Raw genomic sequence first — 17,344 nt, forward strand, 5'->3', positions numbered from 1 at the left:
CGGCGGGCCGAGGCGGGCCGAGCGGGCGGGGCTCCGGCGCCATGAGCGTGCTGATCCGCAACGCGCAGCGCACCGTTCCTCTGCGCCGGGTTCCGCTCCGTCGCGCCGTCTGTGCGTTGCGGGCCGCCCTGGGCGTCGCACGCTTCGACGTGGCGCTAGTCTGCGCCGGCGATGGGCTGATGAGGCGACTGAACGGCGCGTACCGCCGGCGCCCCGAGCCCACCGACGTGCTGTCCTTCCCCTATCACCGGGTATCGCCGGGCGAGCTCCCGCGGCCGCGCAGCCGCGACGAGTACAACCTCGGGGACATCTTCCTGGGGGTGGAGTTCATCCAGCGGCAGTGCCGCCGCGCCGGGGAGGACTTCGAGAGTGTGCTGACGGTGAGCCCCGCGCCACGGCGGGGAACTTGGGCAGTGGCCTGGGAAGCTTTGCATTTTTCTTCTTGGTTTTTAGCTTCGGGAGGTGGAAGTCTGATTTGAGCAGTGTCCAGTTGGTCGAGCAGCGGGCCCAGGAGAACCTCATGAGGTTCACTAGTGCCAAGTGCAAGGTTTTGCACCGGTGTCCTGGCAACCCCCACTATCAGTACAAGCTGAGGGATGTAAGGAGCACAGCCCTACTGAAAAGGAGCTGGGGCTGCTGGTGGATGGCAGCTGGACACTGTGCCCTCACAGCCCAAAGCCAACCACATCCCAGGCTGCAATAAAAGCAGTGTGGCCAGCAGGGCGAGGGAGGGGATGTGTGCCCCTCTCTGCTGTGAGACCTCACCTGAAGTACTGTGTCCAGATGGGGAGTCCTCAGTGCAGGAGAGATGTGGACCTGTTAGAGCATGTCCAGGGAAGGGCCACAGAAATGCTGCAAGGGATGGAACACTTTCCCTAAGAGGGCAGGCTGAGAGTTGGGGCTGTTCAGCATGGAGAAGAGAAGGCTGCGGGGAGACCTGAGAATGGCCTTTGAGTATCTAAGGGGAGCTACAGGAAAGAAGAGGACAGACTCTTTAGCAGGGTCTGTTGTAACAAGACAAGGGGAAATGGCTTCAAACTTAAGGAGGGGAGATTTAAATTGGATATAAGGAAAAAGTTGTTCTTGTTTTGTTGTTTTTTTTACAATGAGGGTAGTGAAGCACTGGCACAGGTTACCCAGAGAGGTGGTGAGTGCCTCATCCCTGGAGACGTTCAAGGTCATGCTGAACAGGGCTCTGAGCACCTGATGTGGCTGTAGATGTCTGCATTCATTGCAGAGAAGTTGGACTAGGTGGCCTTTAAAAGTCCTTTTCATCTCAAATGATTCTGTGAATAATTAAAAGCCTGGGAATTTGATGTGGTTTAATTTAAAATAACACACGTGAGCAATTGCAGCTGCACACTGCTTCCGTAAAGGAAGGACAGAAGACTGCCTGCACCCACCACCTCTCTTGAGATCTCAGTTCAGCATCTGCCCAGCCACTTGCCATGGCAGTGAGTGGAGCCCAAGCCTTTGGAGAAATTAGGGGCTTTTGCACTGGTAAAAGGGCTGCTGAGATGGTGCAGGGTTAGTTGTTCGCACTGTGCATGGCACAGGTCAGCCAAACGAGCTGCCTGATACCAGTGGCAACTGTGCATCGCCTCTGTTGTTGATCTTGCCTGTACCAGCAAGCTGTGGCAGATGTTGGGAGTTAGGTTTGTAACATCTACTCTGTTCTTGCTTCTCTGTGCAGGTGACTGCAGCCCATGGATTGTGTCACTTGCTTGGCTACCAGCACAACACAAAGGCAGAATGGCAACAGGTACAACAATGCCCTTGCCATGGAAGGGTGCATGGTGCCCAAACTGTACCAAAGCCAAAAAGATTTCCCTTTATCACATCTTGTGGGAGGGAGTGGCCCCAAGTCCTGTCCATCTCAGAATCACAGAACTGTAGGGGCTGGAAGGGACTTCTGGAGATCCTGTAGTTCAACTTCCTGCCAAAGCAACCTCACTACAGGAGGTTGCACGGGGAAGTGTTTGAGTGGGTTTGAATATCTCCAGAGAAGGATTCTCTAGCACCTCTCTGGACAGCCTGTTTCAGGGCTCTGCCATCATCCTGGACAGCTGTGTTTGTCGCACAGGTGTTGTGTCCCTCCTCTGCTCTCTGGCCTGTGATATTCAGCAGCTGTTTCAACCCCTGTGCACTTCTCCTACAGATGTACCAGAAGGAAGAGGAAATCCTGGAGGAGCTGAACCGGCTCACAGGCACCAGCCTCCAGCCCCTCACTGCTGGCCTCTTCTGAGGGAGTGTCTGAGCCACCAGCAGGCCAACCTGGACATGGCAGCACACCACCCTGGCCTCCTCATGCTACTGCTGCTGGTTCTGGCCACCCTGGCCTTCCTACCGCCTGCTGCTGCCCAGTCACTGCCCACTGCCCTCCGTGCTGGTCATGCTGCCACCTCGCTGTCCGCTGCTGCTGCTGCACCACACACTAGGTGAGGAGCAGCCCCACCATGCTGGCCCAGGCAGTGCTGTCTCCCTGGGTCTGAGTCCCCTCCTTCACTACCTCCACTCAGACCGTGGATCTGCTGGTATGGTGACCAACAGCACCACTGGGAAGTGATTTTGTGGGTGCATCAGAAGCCTTGTTCACCCTGTTGTTTTGTTTGAGTCATGTCTGGGAGACAGCGCTGTCATAGCTGTCATGCTTTGGGTGCTGCCTGGGGTCTCTTTCTGTCTTCCAACATCAGTTTTGCCCTTCTGGTGGCTTTTTCTGGTGGCAGAGAGCACTCGCCCTTCCTGCCCTGTCCCTCCTCAATGGGTCCTCCTTTGTCAGTATTTGAGTCATAGGAATTAGCCTGAATGACTTGTCAGTCATTTCACCCCCCTCACTGCATACAGATTACTCTTCGGGGTGTGCAAGATATTCATGCTGTTCGCTTGGTGTCGCTTCTGAGTCCTCCCTTGCCGCCGAAGAGGCCTGTGACACAGGCTGTTTTGATGATGCCTGCCAAGAAGGTCTTCAACAAGAGGAGAGCCCCTTGGGGTCATCCTTCCCATACCACTAGGGCATGCCGTGGTCTCCTCTGCCTGTGCAGCATGTTCAGCCTTCCCCCTTGTCCACTCCCTTCCATCTCCCAAATACGACAAACTCATGAAAGCAAGAAATTTCCTTGCAGTAGAGTTGCACCACGTATACATGGAGTAAATGTAATTGCTTTGAATTCTTCCTGAAGTGATAATTGTTACTTTGTTTTCTCTAGATACCTTCTGTATGATGTAAATCCTCCTGAAGGGTTCAACCTTCGCAGGGATGTCTATATTCGTATTGCTTCACTTATGAAGACTTTGCTGAAAAGTGAAAATTGGGTGTTAGTTCTGCCACCGTGGGGACGTCTCTATCACTGGCAGAGTCCTGACATCCTTCAGGTCCGAATCCCTTGGTCTGAGTTCTTTGACCTCCCAAGCCTTAATAAGAACATCCCTGTCATCGAGTATGAGCAGTTCCTTGCAGGTAAAGTATGAAATAACGCATTCTACACTTGACTAAATCATGGAGGTGTTTTCTGTAGAAGTTTGTTTTCACATATGCTTTTATCCTCATGTATGTGAAATAAAAAATTATACAGATGGCAGGAGGAGGAATGGGAAGAAAACTTCTGGGGGCAGCTTGTTCCAGTGCCCTGTCACTCTGACAGTAAAGAATTTCCTTCTTACGTTTGAATGGAATTGCCTGTCTTCCAGTTTGTCCCATTGCATCCCTTGTGTTGGTGGGCATCACAGAAAAGAACCTGTCTCCACCCTGACCAGTGTTCAACTCACTCTGAACTTCCTTCTCTTTTCAGTAGGGAAAAGAAGGAAGAGAGAGACTAGCATCATATTATTTCCAGTAGATTTTTAACTGCAAGTAATGCTAGTTCACACCTTTATCATAATAATTTTTTTTCATGCCCATTAATACTTGCTTTGCCTTCTGCTTAGAGTCAGGTGGGCCCTTTATTGAGCAGATTTATGTCCTGCAAGGCTATGAGGAAGGATGGAAAGAAGGAACATGGGAAGAAAAAATAGATGAGAGACCTTGCATTGATCAGCTTATGTATTCCAAAGACAAGCATCAGTACTACAGGTAACATCTAGCAGTCATTTCACTTATCTTCTATTCAGTGAGAAATTCACCCACTTTAATGGAACAGACTTGTGTGATTAGTGATAGTGTTTGTGAGTCTCTGAATGCATTGGATTCATTTTCTTTCTAAAACTTGGTCAATATCAAAATGTAGTAGAAAATACAATTTTAGAAAGTCATTATGTTATAAAAAATACTATGAAGGAACTGTCTGGTTTCTTTACCTTATATATCACCGTCCTAGGGTGTACTGCTGATTTGTTTCATTCTATGTGTGACATTAATTTAAAATACAAGCCTGTGAACCAAAACCTTTTATTTTCTTTCAGGGGATGGTTCTGGGGTTATGAGGAAACACGGGGCCTGAATGTCTCCTGCTTGTCTGTTCAAGGATCTGCCTCTGTTGTAGCCCCTATCCTTCTGAAGAATACCTCAGCACAGTGAGTTGCTTTGTGTTGCTGCATATTGCTGTATGCCAAGCCCATTGCTAGGCGGGAAGAGCAGGGAGAACTTAAAGGCTATGTCTGGTTTTGATGTTTCGTCACTAAGCTACCATGGTCCATTAAAATCGTTATAAAAGGAATTTATGCTCTAAAAACAACTAACTGCAGTGCTAACAACTAAGAGGAAACAGCCTTGAGCTCTTCCTAATTCTCTCTCAGGTAGCTAACTGTACTTGCCACCCTTTTCCTTTATGCTTCAATGTTGTGTTAAGAGGAGAGGGAATAGTGTAAATACAGCGTATCCCAAGTACTCATCTTGGATCAGAAGAGATAGTTCCTGATCTCATGAGACATCAATCCCCATTAGTATGAGCTACTTTTATAGAAAGCATGTTTTGTCTTTCTGTTCTGAAATACAGATATGCCACTAGAATGATCAGAGGAAAGGGAAACTCTCACATGAGAGATGAAGCATGCTTACATTCTCTCAGTAGGAGAGCATTTCCAGACAGCTGTGACCCTGTAATAACTGAAGAAGTTATAGCAGAGCAAAAGCTACTGGAGTACAGGGTAGAACAGGAAAAGGAAATAATCACTGTCTATAAATACATCAGGGGAATAAATCCATAGGAGAACCATAGGCTGTGTAAGATGAGGTGTAGTTTTGCCATGAGAAAAAAATACAGCCAAATGTATGACGTCAATACTGTTTAATTGGAAATGAGATGAAAGTTCCCCTCGGCAGAGCAGTGAGATCTGTACTACCTCCTGCTGGGAGCAGAGGTAGCAAAATCCTGTTCTTCAGCAGTGGTGGTGTTCTGTTTGTAGGGGTTAAACCACAATATTTGCCAGTGAGAGCAGGAATCTGTATAAAATAATCCATAGAAGTCTATATATGTAGTCCTACAGTTAATCCTTTCATGGTACCTATGATAGATCTGGTGTTGAGGAAAGTCAAGAGAAAAATTAGGAGTGATGCTGAAGTGTTCCTAAGCTGCAGACAAGGCACTTTGTCCACAAGGTTATATTTCTCAATCAGACATGAGTAGGAACAGCAACAAGCATAACAGTGCAAGTGCAGCTGTAGGCCTCTGAAGGGGACCTACAGAAGAGCTGGAACTTTTTATAAGGGCATGTAGAGACGAGGGAAAATGGCTTTAAACTGGAAGAGGGGAGATTGAAATTAGACATTAAGAAGAAATTCTTAACTGGTGAGGTACTGGAACAGGTTGCTCAGAGAAGTTAAGGTTGCCCCCCTCCTTGGAGATGTTCAAGGCCAGGCTGGATGGGGCTTCAAGCAACCTGGTCTGGCAGAAGGTGTCCCTTGCCTATAGCAAGGGGTTAGAACTAGATAATCTCTAAGGTCCCTTCCAACCCAAACCATTTTATGATTCTATGATTAGATTTCACCTGCCATTTTATTGGCCAATCATCAAACTTCCCTAATCCTTCAGTGTAGGCCTTTGCCTTTGCTGCTTTGAACAATTTGATCAGCAAGCTCATCACCCTACTGTTCAAGCTCATCACAGCTTTTTGTTTAGGAATGTGGTGAAGAGCAGATTCCTTCCACTTGTGTCCTGCTGCAATGAGAGCTGGACATCTGTCCCCATATATAAACAGGTCTTCAATCTACACAATTTCCTGGCCTCCTGTGCCATAGTTGTTTTCTTAAAAAGCTTGGATGAACACTCTCAGGAAGTCTCAGCACACAATTTCAGTGAGACTTATCTTACTTGCATGCTTAATTATTTATTTGGAGTAGTCCGTTCAGAAAACTGTAGAACAGTCCAATTTGGAAGGGACTCGCAAGGATCATTGAGTCTAACTGCTAACTTCACAAAGAACTACCTAAAAAAATTAAACCCTGTGTCTGAGAGTGTTGTCCTTGAGCTCTGGCAGCTTGAGGCCATGGCCGCTGTCCTGGGCAACCTGTTCTATGCTCACTGCACTCTGGTGCAGAGCCTCTGGTCCTGCCTTTGTTACTGAAGAGCAGAGATCATGGAATCATCATAGATTTTTTTGAGTTGGAGGAAACCATAAAAGGCCATCCAGTCCAGCTTCACTACAGTGAACACAGACATCTACAGCTACATCAGGTTCAGCATGACCTTGAACGTCTCCAGGGATGAGGCACTCACCACCTCTCTGGGTAACCTGTGCCAGTGCTTCACTACCCTCATTGTAAAAAAAAAAAACAAAACAAGAACAACTTTTTCCTTATATCCAATTTAAATCTCCCCTCCTTAAGTTTGAAGCCATTTCCCCTTGTCTTGTTACAACAGACCCTGCTAAAGAGTCTGTCCTCTTCTTTCCTGTAGCTCCCCTTAGATACTCAAAGGCCATTCTCAGGTCTCCCCGCAGCCTTCTCTTCTCCATGCTGAACAGCCCCAACTCTCAGCCTGCCCTCTTAGGGAAAGTGTTCCATCCCTTGCAGCATTTCTGTGGCCCTTCCCTGGACATGCTCTAACAGGTCCACATCTCTCCTGCACTGAGGACTCCCCATCTGGACACAGTACTTCAGGTGAGGTCTCACAGCAGAGAGGGGCACATCCCCTCCCTCGCCCTGCTGGCCACACTGCTTTTATTGCAGCCTGGGATGTGGTTGGCTTTGGGCTGTGAGGGCACAGTGTCCAGCTGCCATCCACCAGCAGCCCCAGCTCCTTTTCAGTAGGGCTGTGCTCCTTACATCCCTCAGCTTGTACTGATAGTGGGGGTTGCCAGGACACCGGTGCAAAACCTTGCACTTGGCACTGGTGAACCTCATGAGGTTCTCCTGGGCCCGCTGCTCAGCCTGTCATCATCCCTCAGGATGACATCCTCCCTTGGGCATGCTGCCCATACCACACAGCTTGGTGTCATCCGCATATTTGGTGAGGGCACACTCAATCTCACTGTCAGTGTAAATAATGAAGATATTAAATAATGTCAGTCCCATTGCTGACCCCTAATGGACACCACTCATTATTAGTCTCCATCCGGACATTGAGCTGTCAGCCACCACTCTCAACCACTTCAAATCCGTGCCTGCCACTCTGCTAACCCTTATGAGGAAGATTTAGGCTGCCATGATTACTCCCCTCAGCCTCCTCTGCTCTGGGCTGAATAAACCAAGGGACCTCAGCCACTCCTCACACACCTTGCCCTCCAGACCCTTCACCGTCTTTACAGCCCTCCTTTGGACACTCTCCAATAGCTCTATGTCCTTCTCATACTTTGCATTCAACCTGACCCCCATGCTCAAGGTGAGGTCACACCAGAGGGACAATCCCTTCTGGCTGCCAGGGCACACTGCTGGCTCAGGTTCAACTCACTGTCAGCCGGAAACCCCAGATCCCTTTCCACAGGGCTGCTCTCTAGCCTGTTCTCCCCCAGTCTCTATGTATCTGCAGGTTTGTTGTGTCCAAAGTGCATTGGATTCGGAGGTCCCTTTTCACCAATTTATTTTATCTAGGTATCCATTCTGTGTTTTTGTAATAGCTACTATGTTGTCCAGTACTGACATCAAGCTTACCGCTTGCATCCCACACCTCTCCAAAGTGCTTTTTAGAAGATTAACTTCAGACTGGCCTCATTGCAGACCTCTGATACTAATGCAGTTTAAGCAGGAAGTTGCATACCAGAATTTTAGGCACTGCTCCTTCACCCTTGGTTGAGTGGCTTGGCCATACATTAGTTCACTTGTCCTAGCTGTCCTGTAGCTATACGTTCCATATGGACATTTTGGTTCAATGTGTCCTCTGATGAGTTTGCTGTGAAAAGAAGTTCCCTCATGGGATATTTCCAGCTACTTCACCTACCAGATAGCTACAAAAATAATTACATTTTCTGTTTCTCTTAAGATGTTATCATGTCTAAATGATTGTTAAGGTTTTAATTTTCTTTTTCTTTGTATTGAAAGGAAGTCTTTTCATTTAACTGAAGCAGTTTATTTCTTGTTGCCAAAATTCTTCTATAGATTTGGTTGTTTTTTCTGTTTAACCCCTTGGCGCTTGTGAGCCTTTCAGTTTTCTTCACTTGGGCACAGCTCCATTATTTTTGTATAGATCCCCTCTTAAAAGCTGAATTTAACTGCAGTAGCTTTTGTTTTGCCCGATTATTAATCTGATTCACCTCTAAGCTTTCTGTTAAATGCAGTGATTTTTCTCCACCAGCACAGTCTGTAGACTATTTTCCAGATTTTTTTGTAGCTGTATGTGCAAGTGCCTAGCTGGTTTGCAACAGTGTTAATCTGAAGTTGATGGGTTATTTGCTTCCTGTCATTTTAAGTAGAAGAAAATACAGATAATAACCTTGATCCCCTTCTGCAGAAGCATTTCTTTTTACATTCATTCATATTCAGTATGGTCAGAGCACCCACCACCCTATGTCCTGGATATTCTTGGATGCTCAAAACTCTCAGAATCTTCTCTGCTTCATAGAACTTGGACATTGCAGTTAATTGCCTGTATGCAAAGAACTTAAGGAAAACAGAGGCTGTTTTCATGTCAGCAAAAAAAAAAAAAAAAATCAATGTAAAATTTCTGCTTTTTTACTAATATGCTTTTCTAGCATCTGTATATTCTTAAATCGGTTTGTTTACTGTAGATGCCTTGTTACATACATGGAAACCACCTTCTCTGGTTTTTCTCTTGTGAATGCAAAGAAGCTCTAATCTGCTTTCAGGCTGCCATGTCACCGCTTACTTCTCCCCTTTGGATCATTCTCCCTGTTGGCAATTGTATTTCTACAATAGCAGCTACTCTGAGGACTGTACAAGAGATTGTTATTTCTTGTTTGTGTTTAATTAGCACAGTGAAGAGTAACATTTATTAAGGAAGAGAGTAGCAACACACAACATCATTATTCTGTTTTCTCCTCAGCAGGCTCTGGGTCACAGTTTGCTTTATACATCATAGATGTATCCCTTATTCCCCATACTCTGTTTTCAAGCAGATCATAGGCTGTGCTTTATCCTGGCATCTGTATAAAGAAACATCATAATGTGAATTCTGTTCCTAAGGGGACTACACTCAGTTTTACAATTTTTAATAGGTCAGTGATGTTGGACAGAGCTGAAAACCTTCTTCATGACCACTATGGAGGGAAAGATTATTGGAATGTGAGTATTCTGCAGTTAGCTTCTCTAGATTTTCTACTTGGTTTTGATTTAAAAAAAAGTTGGTGACCAGTACCTCCTTCTGTTTTGCCTTGGATTTTTTTTTTCTGAAAGTAACATTTTTTTTCAGCAGCATTTGCTAAAGGTGGTCTTCAGGCTGCTGTGGATTAGTGTGATTAATGTGTCTTCGCGTTTTCTCCACAAAGATCTAGAGCTATAGGTAGCTATATTTATAAGGACCTCCCCTATGCAACACATCAGCAACCAGAACAGAACTGCCTCTGTGTAAATTCTAGTCAGCATCAAGATGAGATGTTTCAGAAGAGTTCCTGAAAGTGCTCAGTATCATCCTAACTTTCTGTCTGATTGCAAAATTCCTGCACGTCTCAAGGTAACACTGAGCACTTTAGGATATCCCACCCAAGGGTCTAGTAAAATAATTCCTATGAGAGCAGTTTTAAGAATATTATAACAAAGGTAAAGGTTGAGCCATCGGAAAATAGAAAAGATGTGCTTGATATGATTCAAATTTTAAAGAGGAGGTGGCTCTCTCTCATGATGTTATGAAACTAGTTGTGTAGATCACCAGTATTTCCTCTAAACCATGTCCCTCAGTACAACATCTAAATGTTTCTTGAACACCTCCAGGGATGATGAGTCCACCACCTCCCCGGGTAGCTTGTTCCAGTGCCTCACCACTCTCAGAGAAGAATTTTTTTCCTAACGTCCAGTCTGAATCTCCTCTGGTGCAACTTGAGGCTGTTCTCTCTAGTCCTATTGCTGTTACCTGGGAGAAGAGCCCAACCCCCACCTCACCACAACCTCCTTTTAAGCAGCTGTAGAGAGCGATACTCTGAGCCTCCTCTTCTCCACACCTCATGTTCAGCTCAGTGTTGATCAGCACCACCAGGTCCATTTCCTCTATGCAGTCTTTCAGCCACTCTGCCCCAAGCCTATAGCATTACCTGGGGTTGTTTTGGCCAAAGTGCAGGACCTGGCACTTGATCTTGTTGAACCTCATCCCATTGGCCTCCTCCCAGCAATCCAGCCTGTCCAGATCTCTCTGTAGGGCCTTGCTATCCTCCAGCAGATCAGCGTTTCCTTCCAGCGTGGTATCATCTCCAAACTTACTGAGGGTGCACTCAATCTCTTCTTCTAGGTCATTAGTAAAGATTCTAAACATGGCTGGCCACAATATTGACTGAGAAACACAATTCTGAGAAACTGGTCACCAGCTGGATTTATCTGTGTTCACCAGCACTCTGGGCCCAGCCCCCCAGCCAGTTCTTTACCCAGCAAAGAGTACACCTGCCTAAACCACAGCCTGCCAGCTCTTCCAGGAGAGACAGAGTCAAAGGCTCCCCTGAAGTCTAGGTAGACTACATCCACAGCCTTTCCTTCATCCACAGGGCAGTCAGAAGATCAAGTTGGTCAAGTAGGACTTGCATTTAATGAACCCATGCTGTTTGGGTCTGGTCCCGTGGTCATCCTGCACATGCTGCGTGACTGCACTCAAGCTGATCTGTTCAATAACCTTCCCTGACAATGAGGTCAGGCTGACTGGCCTTTAGTCCCCTGGACTCTCCTACTGCCTCTTCTTGTAGATGAGTGTCACACTGTCAAGTCTCCAGTCATCTGGAACTTACCCATTTTCCTGGACTGCTGATAGATTGTGGAAAGCGATTTGGTAGTAACTTCCACCAGCTCCCTCAGCACCCTTGGGTGGTCCTCATCTGGCCCCATGGACTTGTGTCATTCCACAAGGAGGTCACTAACTATTTCCTCCTGAACGGTGGGGAGTTTATTCTGCTCCCCATCCTAGACTTCCAGGTCAGGGAGCAGAGTACCCTGAAAATAACTGATCTGAACAACTTCCTCCAAGGATACCTCAGCAAAATACAGTATTTTTGAATTTGGTTTTACCACACTGGGAGGATGACCTCAGAGAATTAGATGATCTGTACTGTTCATTCAATTCATGTTCACAAAGAGAATATAATTGGTACTGATTTTGTTTTCTCATACTTAGAACCACAGAATAAGTTAGGCTGGGATGTGTCCTGTTGTTCCTGCCTTGACAGTTAGATCTGATTGTTCTGGACTGTTTCCTTTTGAGGGTAGAAGGTCCCCATGGCTGGAGGTCTGTCACCTCACCCACAACTTTGCCACTGTTGCCAATAAAAAGTTTTACCTTATGTCCAAACAGAAGTTGCCTTGCAGCAATTTGGGCCCATGGTCTCTTGCCATTTTCGGTGCACCTCTGAGGAGGGTCTCTGTTGTTTATTTCTTTCCTGATGAAAAGTAAGAAGAAGCAAAACTTAGAGGTAGTTAGAAAGAACAATGTCGTACATGCAAATTTGAAATACTCCATTTAATAGAATAACCAAATACAGAGAGCATCCACTTTAGAAAGTGTGTCAGTGGAGGTTCATGCATTCATGTGTTCCCTTTTGGATATGCTTTTGCAAAATGAGTATTCGTCCAGAATGTCTGCTGTCAGAGGAATGCTTTCTGCCCAGGAAAAACCTGTTTGGCACTTACGGAGAATGCGTGACATGACATGACAGCTGCACAGCACATCAGGATGAAGTTTAGAAGTGTTTGATATGGGCATGCATTAGAGGCTGTTTGTTGTTCTCTACAGTGCATTGTATGGCCATGGGTTGTGTATGCACATTTCTGCTGCTTTTTGGGTATAGCGTCTTCATCACACCTAGGGTAAGGTACCTAATGTCTCTACTTGACAGAATCACATTGTGTTGACATAATACAGAAAGAAGGAGAAAGTCTGTCCCTGAACTATAGCATGAGTCTTCTGCAGCAGACAGTATGTACCTTCTCCCTTAACATGAACGTTCTGCTAGAAGATTTGGGATGAGATTAGAAGGCCAGTGTTGATCTTCTTAAGTATGCTAGAAGAGTATCCTGAGAGCTCCTTGTACATGAAGCTTTCTGCATTTAGTCACTTTTAGCTCTCCCTTTTTCTGATTCAGTACCTGCTCTTATTTCAACAGACCCGTCGAAGTATGGTATTTGCTAAACATCTCCGTGTAGCAGGAGATGAGTTTAGAAACAAGTACCTTCAGTCCACAGACGAGGCAGACAGGACTCATTACAATGAGGACTGGACACAGATGAAGGTAAAATTGTAACAGTTCGTTTCCCATAATAGATGGAATAAATTGTTTTTATTTGCTGTACACCGGCAGGGAATATTGGAAGATATGCATGAATCTCCCTCTCCTTGCTCAGATCACAGTGGACATACATGTTAATACTCTCTTCTTTCTGTGTGATGTGAGTTACTGGAAGGTGTTGAGATGCAGCTGGCTGATCTGGCTGTTAGATTTCTGTTACCCTCATTTCACTAAAGGGAACTTAGATCTCTTCTTGTGTTTAGCATCATCTTTGGTTGTAAAGTTCAGCTGCAAACTGCCAATTGTGTGTTTAGTCAAGGAGAGCATTTTTTGCTTAAAAAGATTTTGCACCCTAATTCGTCTTATATGACACAGGCCTCCAAAAATAAAAATGCTACAAATCCACACCTTAAAATTACTTTCTTCAGCTATCAATGCCTTATCCAGAGATTATGCATTAAAATTCCCAGGCCTTTACAGTGTGAATGAATATAATGGCACTCTTAAGTTTTAAAATGCATTGATCTTTCTCTCTTAGGTTAAGACAGGCACAGCTCTAGGTGGTCCATACCTTGGGGTTCATCTCAGAAGGAAAGATTTCATCTGGGGTCACAGAGAAGATGTGCCTTCCCTGCACGGAGCAGCAAAGAAAATCCACAGCCTCTTGAAAACGCATAAACTTGAAAAAGTTTTCATAGCCACTGATGCTGTTGAGGATGGTAGGCAAATAATGATCATTTTAGGGTCAATGGCTTTTGAGAATGAACACAGTACTATTTTGTTTTTATAAACAACTTCTATAAGAGTTCATATATATCCATCATTAAACAGGGAACTGAACAGGATTGAACAGCTAGCTGTTTCCTTCAAACATATGTAGTTGGTATCTGTAATGCAAGGGAAGGCACAACAGTGACAGCAGAGCAGCAGGATCCCAGGCTGCAGTGAGTGAGGATTTGCACAAACACAACAGCAGTAGGCACAGAAATAAGGGAAAGAAGCTACTTACCTTGAGAAGGCCTCAGGTATACAGGAACCTCCAGAGAGATACTTGGTCTCCACTGCCAACCCTCAAATGAGGTCTGAGAAGGGGTGGATCCTGGCTCCAGCTCTTTTGGTCACTCAGGTGCATTGCATGCTCCTGAGCTCACCTGGGTTGGCCCTGCTTTTCTACTAGGTACACAGTTACTGCTTCAAGCTGTGACTTAGCATTTCCATTACACTGTCAAAACATTTGTTAGGCACTTCTCACAGGAACTCTGACAGTCTCTACAATGGGAGACTAGGAATTTAGAATCATAGAATAGCTCAGGTTGGAAAAGACCTTAAAGATCATCAAGTCCAACCGCAATATTTCATAAGTAACATGCCATCTTTGCCTGTTCCTCTTCATCTTCCTTCCACCCTACCTTTTTTCTTTGCTTTTCAGAGTCTTGCATGCTGCTGGGAAGAGATCTTTGAAGTCTCCTATCCAGCCACCTGTTTGTCTGTCTTCAACAACCATCCGGGTGGCCCTGGATGTGAAATCTCCCAACTCTAGGGTTTCCCCCAGGGTTGAACCTCCTTTCCAGTACTATCTAGGGATGTGTTTAAATACACAGTGTTAGAATACCCGTGCAGGGAACTGTGAACTTAGATGTGCTGTCATTACAGCTTCCTTGTAGAAGTGAGAAGGAGACTAGTAGCTGTGTTCATTATACCTCATGCAGGTTTCCTTGACCTGCAAGATTTGCCCGCCTTTCACCACGTCTGCCTCACTGGCTGCAGTCCTTCCTTACTATACTCTGATGTTTGTCAAATGTGTTGTACAGTTTGTCAGTAGATTTTGCATTTGCTTGCTTTATAACTGTTCACCCAAAGTTTCTTTAAACACTAAAATTTTATGACAGCAGCAGATTGCACTTTCTAACATAAGCGTTTGGTTTTCCCTGTTTCAGAGATTGAATTGCTCAAGAAACTGGTGCCTGAGATGGTGAGGTTTGAACCTACTTGGGAGGAGCTAGAACTGTACAAAGATGGGGGAATGGCTGTGATTGACCAGTGGATCTGTGCACATGCTAGGTAGTGAATCTGATTTTCTTTGGGCTTCATTTTACTGTCACAAACCTGAATATTGTTTTTGACCCACATACAGTTGTTTGGAAATCTCTTACTAAAATTCATTGGACTGAAATCTGTTACTTGTGTTTGAAAAACAAATTAGCTTCAGAAACCCATTCTGATTTTTTCCACAGGTATTTTATAGGCACCTCAGTTTCAACATTTTCCTTTCGGATTCATGAGGAAAGGGAGATCTTGGGATTTGATCCAAAAACAACTTACAATCGATTCTGTGGTGAAAAAGAGAAAAACTGTGAGCAGCCAACTCACTGGAAAATTGTATACTAGTATACAGAGAAATCCAAGGGCTTTATACTGGTGAGCTCAAAAGAAAAAGGAAAGTCTATGGGGAAGAACATCCCTTCAATGAAACTAGAACTCAGTCTTCACCTTCTGTGATTCGTGCTGTTTACTTGATGTTTGGGCTTTGAAACACAAGCAATATTTATCCTCTTATTCAGGCACTGATGGGAGCAAGGAAAATGAAGTTATCCTTGGATTCAGTTCTCAGTGTAACTGTGGTGACAGGACAATACTGGACACTGCACTGGAGATTTGAAAGGCAAATGTTTGCTTGAAATAGTGAATGAAGTCAAAGTTCTCTTTGAAGTTCTGGGGAAGGAGGGCATCAAAATTTAACATCTACAAATGTAACATAGCTGTAGTCTCTACTGCATTCCTGTCTTTACCTGATTATTTTTTGTTCAGCTCAGTGCTTGCCTCTGATTGCAGGAAATACAACTCATCTACACTATGTGAATTGCAGATTGTGCATAAACTCTGCAGTTCCCTAGGAAAGTCTTCCCTTTTCAAACAGCAATTTGCGGACACTCAAATTTTTTGATGCAGTCAGAAACAGCTACTTTTCCTAGCAATCTCAGTGGGCCTGTACTAAGAGAGGCACCAAGAGCGGGTTTGGATGGTGGTGAAAGAAATAAAGGAAGCTTTTCCTCGTCCTTCAAAAGGTCAATTCAGTCTGACTGATGCATATACCTTTTGGGTATTACTCAGATGTTCAACTAACAGAGACTAGTTACTAGACACAGTCACTAGACTGTGATGCTTTGCTAGGGAACGTCCTGAAAGACCTTTAATGTTTCCATGTCAGTTAAATGGATTGTCCCACTAGTTCGAAGAATTTTTTCCTGCATTTCTGCTTTGATTTTTCAAAAAGGAGCAAGCTGAGGAAAATAACAGATAACATTTGGACCTCAAAATGATGTTTATAGGCAAAGCAGTAATCTTGTAGATAGTGCTGTGCTCTGATGGAGACGGCTGGTAGTACATGGGAAGAGCGCTGTGCTACACCACCAGCCAGAGAGAAAGTGCAGCTTCCATTTGAGAAATGTTTTGTAAGTACAAATTCTAGCTTGTGCAGTCTCTTGCTATTCAGAATTGGCTGGTGGGAAGTATTCTGCTCTATTTTGTGCTTCAAATGGAATATGTGTGGCTCTGTTAAGCAAGGGAAACTTTTTTCAGAACTGGACCAGTAGAGAGGTTTCAAGAGGTGAGGCAGGCACTTTTCCTAAGTCCAGTTTTACTGGATTGTTATTCGTCTGTTAGTGGACCTTTCACTTACTTTTTCCTTTGGTTTGAGTAGGAGTATAGATATCGCCCTTACACAATGTTCACTGGGCATTTCATAGGTGCTTCCAGACGGTGAGCTTGCTTTCATCTGTGCAACTGCAGTGAGAGCCACGAAGATGTCTCAGACATCAGTAGGTGCAGCTCCCCTGTTTTTGCCAGCTGGTTATTTTATCTCTGTGCAGCAGCTGACTCTCACTTGTTACTAAGTGAGGAACCAAGCATTTCAAAGCAGTGCCTTTGCCCATGAAGTCAAGTGTTCTCATTTAGCCTGCATGCCATGTAAAGCAGTAGTGGCATTTTACATATAAGGAGTACCTCAATTAATTGAGAAAAATAAAAAGCTTTCTAGCATGTTGTGTGTTTTGTCCATTCTTACTTCTTCCTAACTGTGCATTTCATAATTTCAAGACCTGTTGACTTAGTAGTGGACCAGCATAGGAGACACTTGGATAAAACCTGCAGCCCCAGCAAGGCTTTATTCACTATCCATCCCAAGAAGCGCTGTGTTAGGAAAAGTACAGCCAGTATTGGCCTTTTTCTCACTAGGAGACTGCAACTATGAGGGCTGCTCTGAAAGTAATGCCTCCTGTTTTATGATATTGGCCCACAACATCAGAAGCAAATGTTGGTGGTATGGCAGTAGAGGTTGAACCTTCCAACCAGAATTCCATTACAAGGGAACCACTTTCTTTCACTACATAAAAAGGATTGTAGAGGAAACAGATAGACCTTTTTCAGAGCGCTTAGCAGAAGGACAGGAAGCCACACGCCCAAACTGCCACAGGGAAATTTCTGTTCACCCACTTTCTGACACTCACTTTTCTGTCTCAAGGCAGGGGTTAGAGAGCAGGGTGACAGCTCCCATGGTCAAGGGCTTCCAACTGTTAATGTCAGTAAAAAGCTGAAAAAAAAA

The 17,344-nt window shown here is 44.9% G+C and overlaps 2 protein-coding genes across 4 annotated transcripts; both read left to right on the forward strand.

Annotated features, from left to right (window-relative positions):
- Positions 1-35: 35 nt before the first annotated feature.
- Positions 36-3,341, forward strand: YBEY (ybeY metallopeptidase (putative)). Of its 3 annotated transcripts, none has more exons than XM_040703970.2 (3): positions 36-380; positions 1,694-1,762; positions 3,207-3,341. In XM_040703970.2, exons 1-3 carry the CDS (start codon positions 42-44, stop codon positions 3,219-3,221), a joined length of 423 nt encoding a protein of 140 aa, XP_040559904.1. In that variant the 5' UTR covers positions 36-41; the 3' UTR covers positions 3,222-3,341. The 3 variants fall into 3 exon arrangements, with proteins under 3 accessions (XP_040559904.1, XP_025008188.1, XP_015144724.1); XM_025152420.3 differs by lacking the exon at positions 3,207-3,341 and adding an exon at positions 2,159-2,351; XM_015289238.4 differs by lacking the exons at positions 1,694-1,762; positions 3,207-3,341 and adding an exon at positions 2,159-2,297.
- On the forward strand, positions 2,276-16,782 carry POFUT2 (protein O-fucosyltransferase 2). Its single transcript, XM_421892.8, has 9 exons — positions 2,276-2,438; positions 3,207-3,457; positions 3,925-4,069; positions 4,399-4,509; positions 9,544-9,610; positions 12,622-12,747; positions 13,283-13,463; positions 14,682-14,805; positions 14,979-16,782. Exons 1-9 carry the CDS (start codon positions 2,281-2,283, stop codon positions 15,130-15,132), a joined length of 1,317 nt encoding a protein of 438 aa, XP_421892.2. The 5' UTR covers positions 2,276-2,280; the 3' UTR covers positions 15,133-16,782.
- Positions 16,783-17,344: the final 562 nt, after the last annotated feature.

Source organism: Gallus gallus, chromosome 7 (assembly GCF_016699485.2).
Source record: "Gallus gallus isolate bGalGal1 chromosome 7, bGalGal1.mat.broiler.GRCg7b, whole genome shotgun sequence".
In the NCBI taxonomy this organism is placed as follows: domain Eukaryota; kingdom Metazoa; phylum Chordata; class Aves; order Galliformes; family Phasianidae; genus Gallus; species Gallus gallus.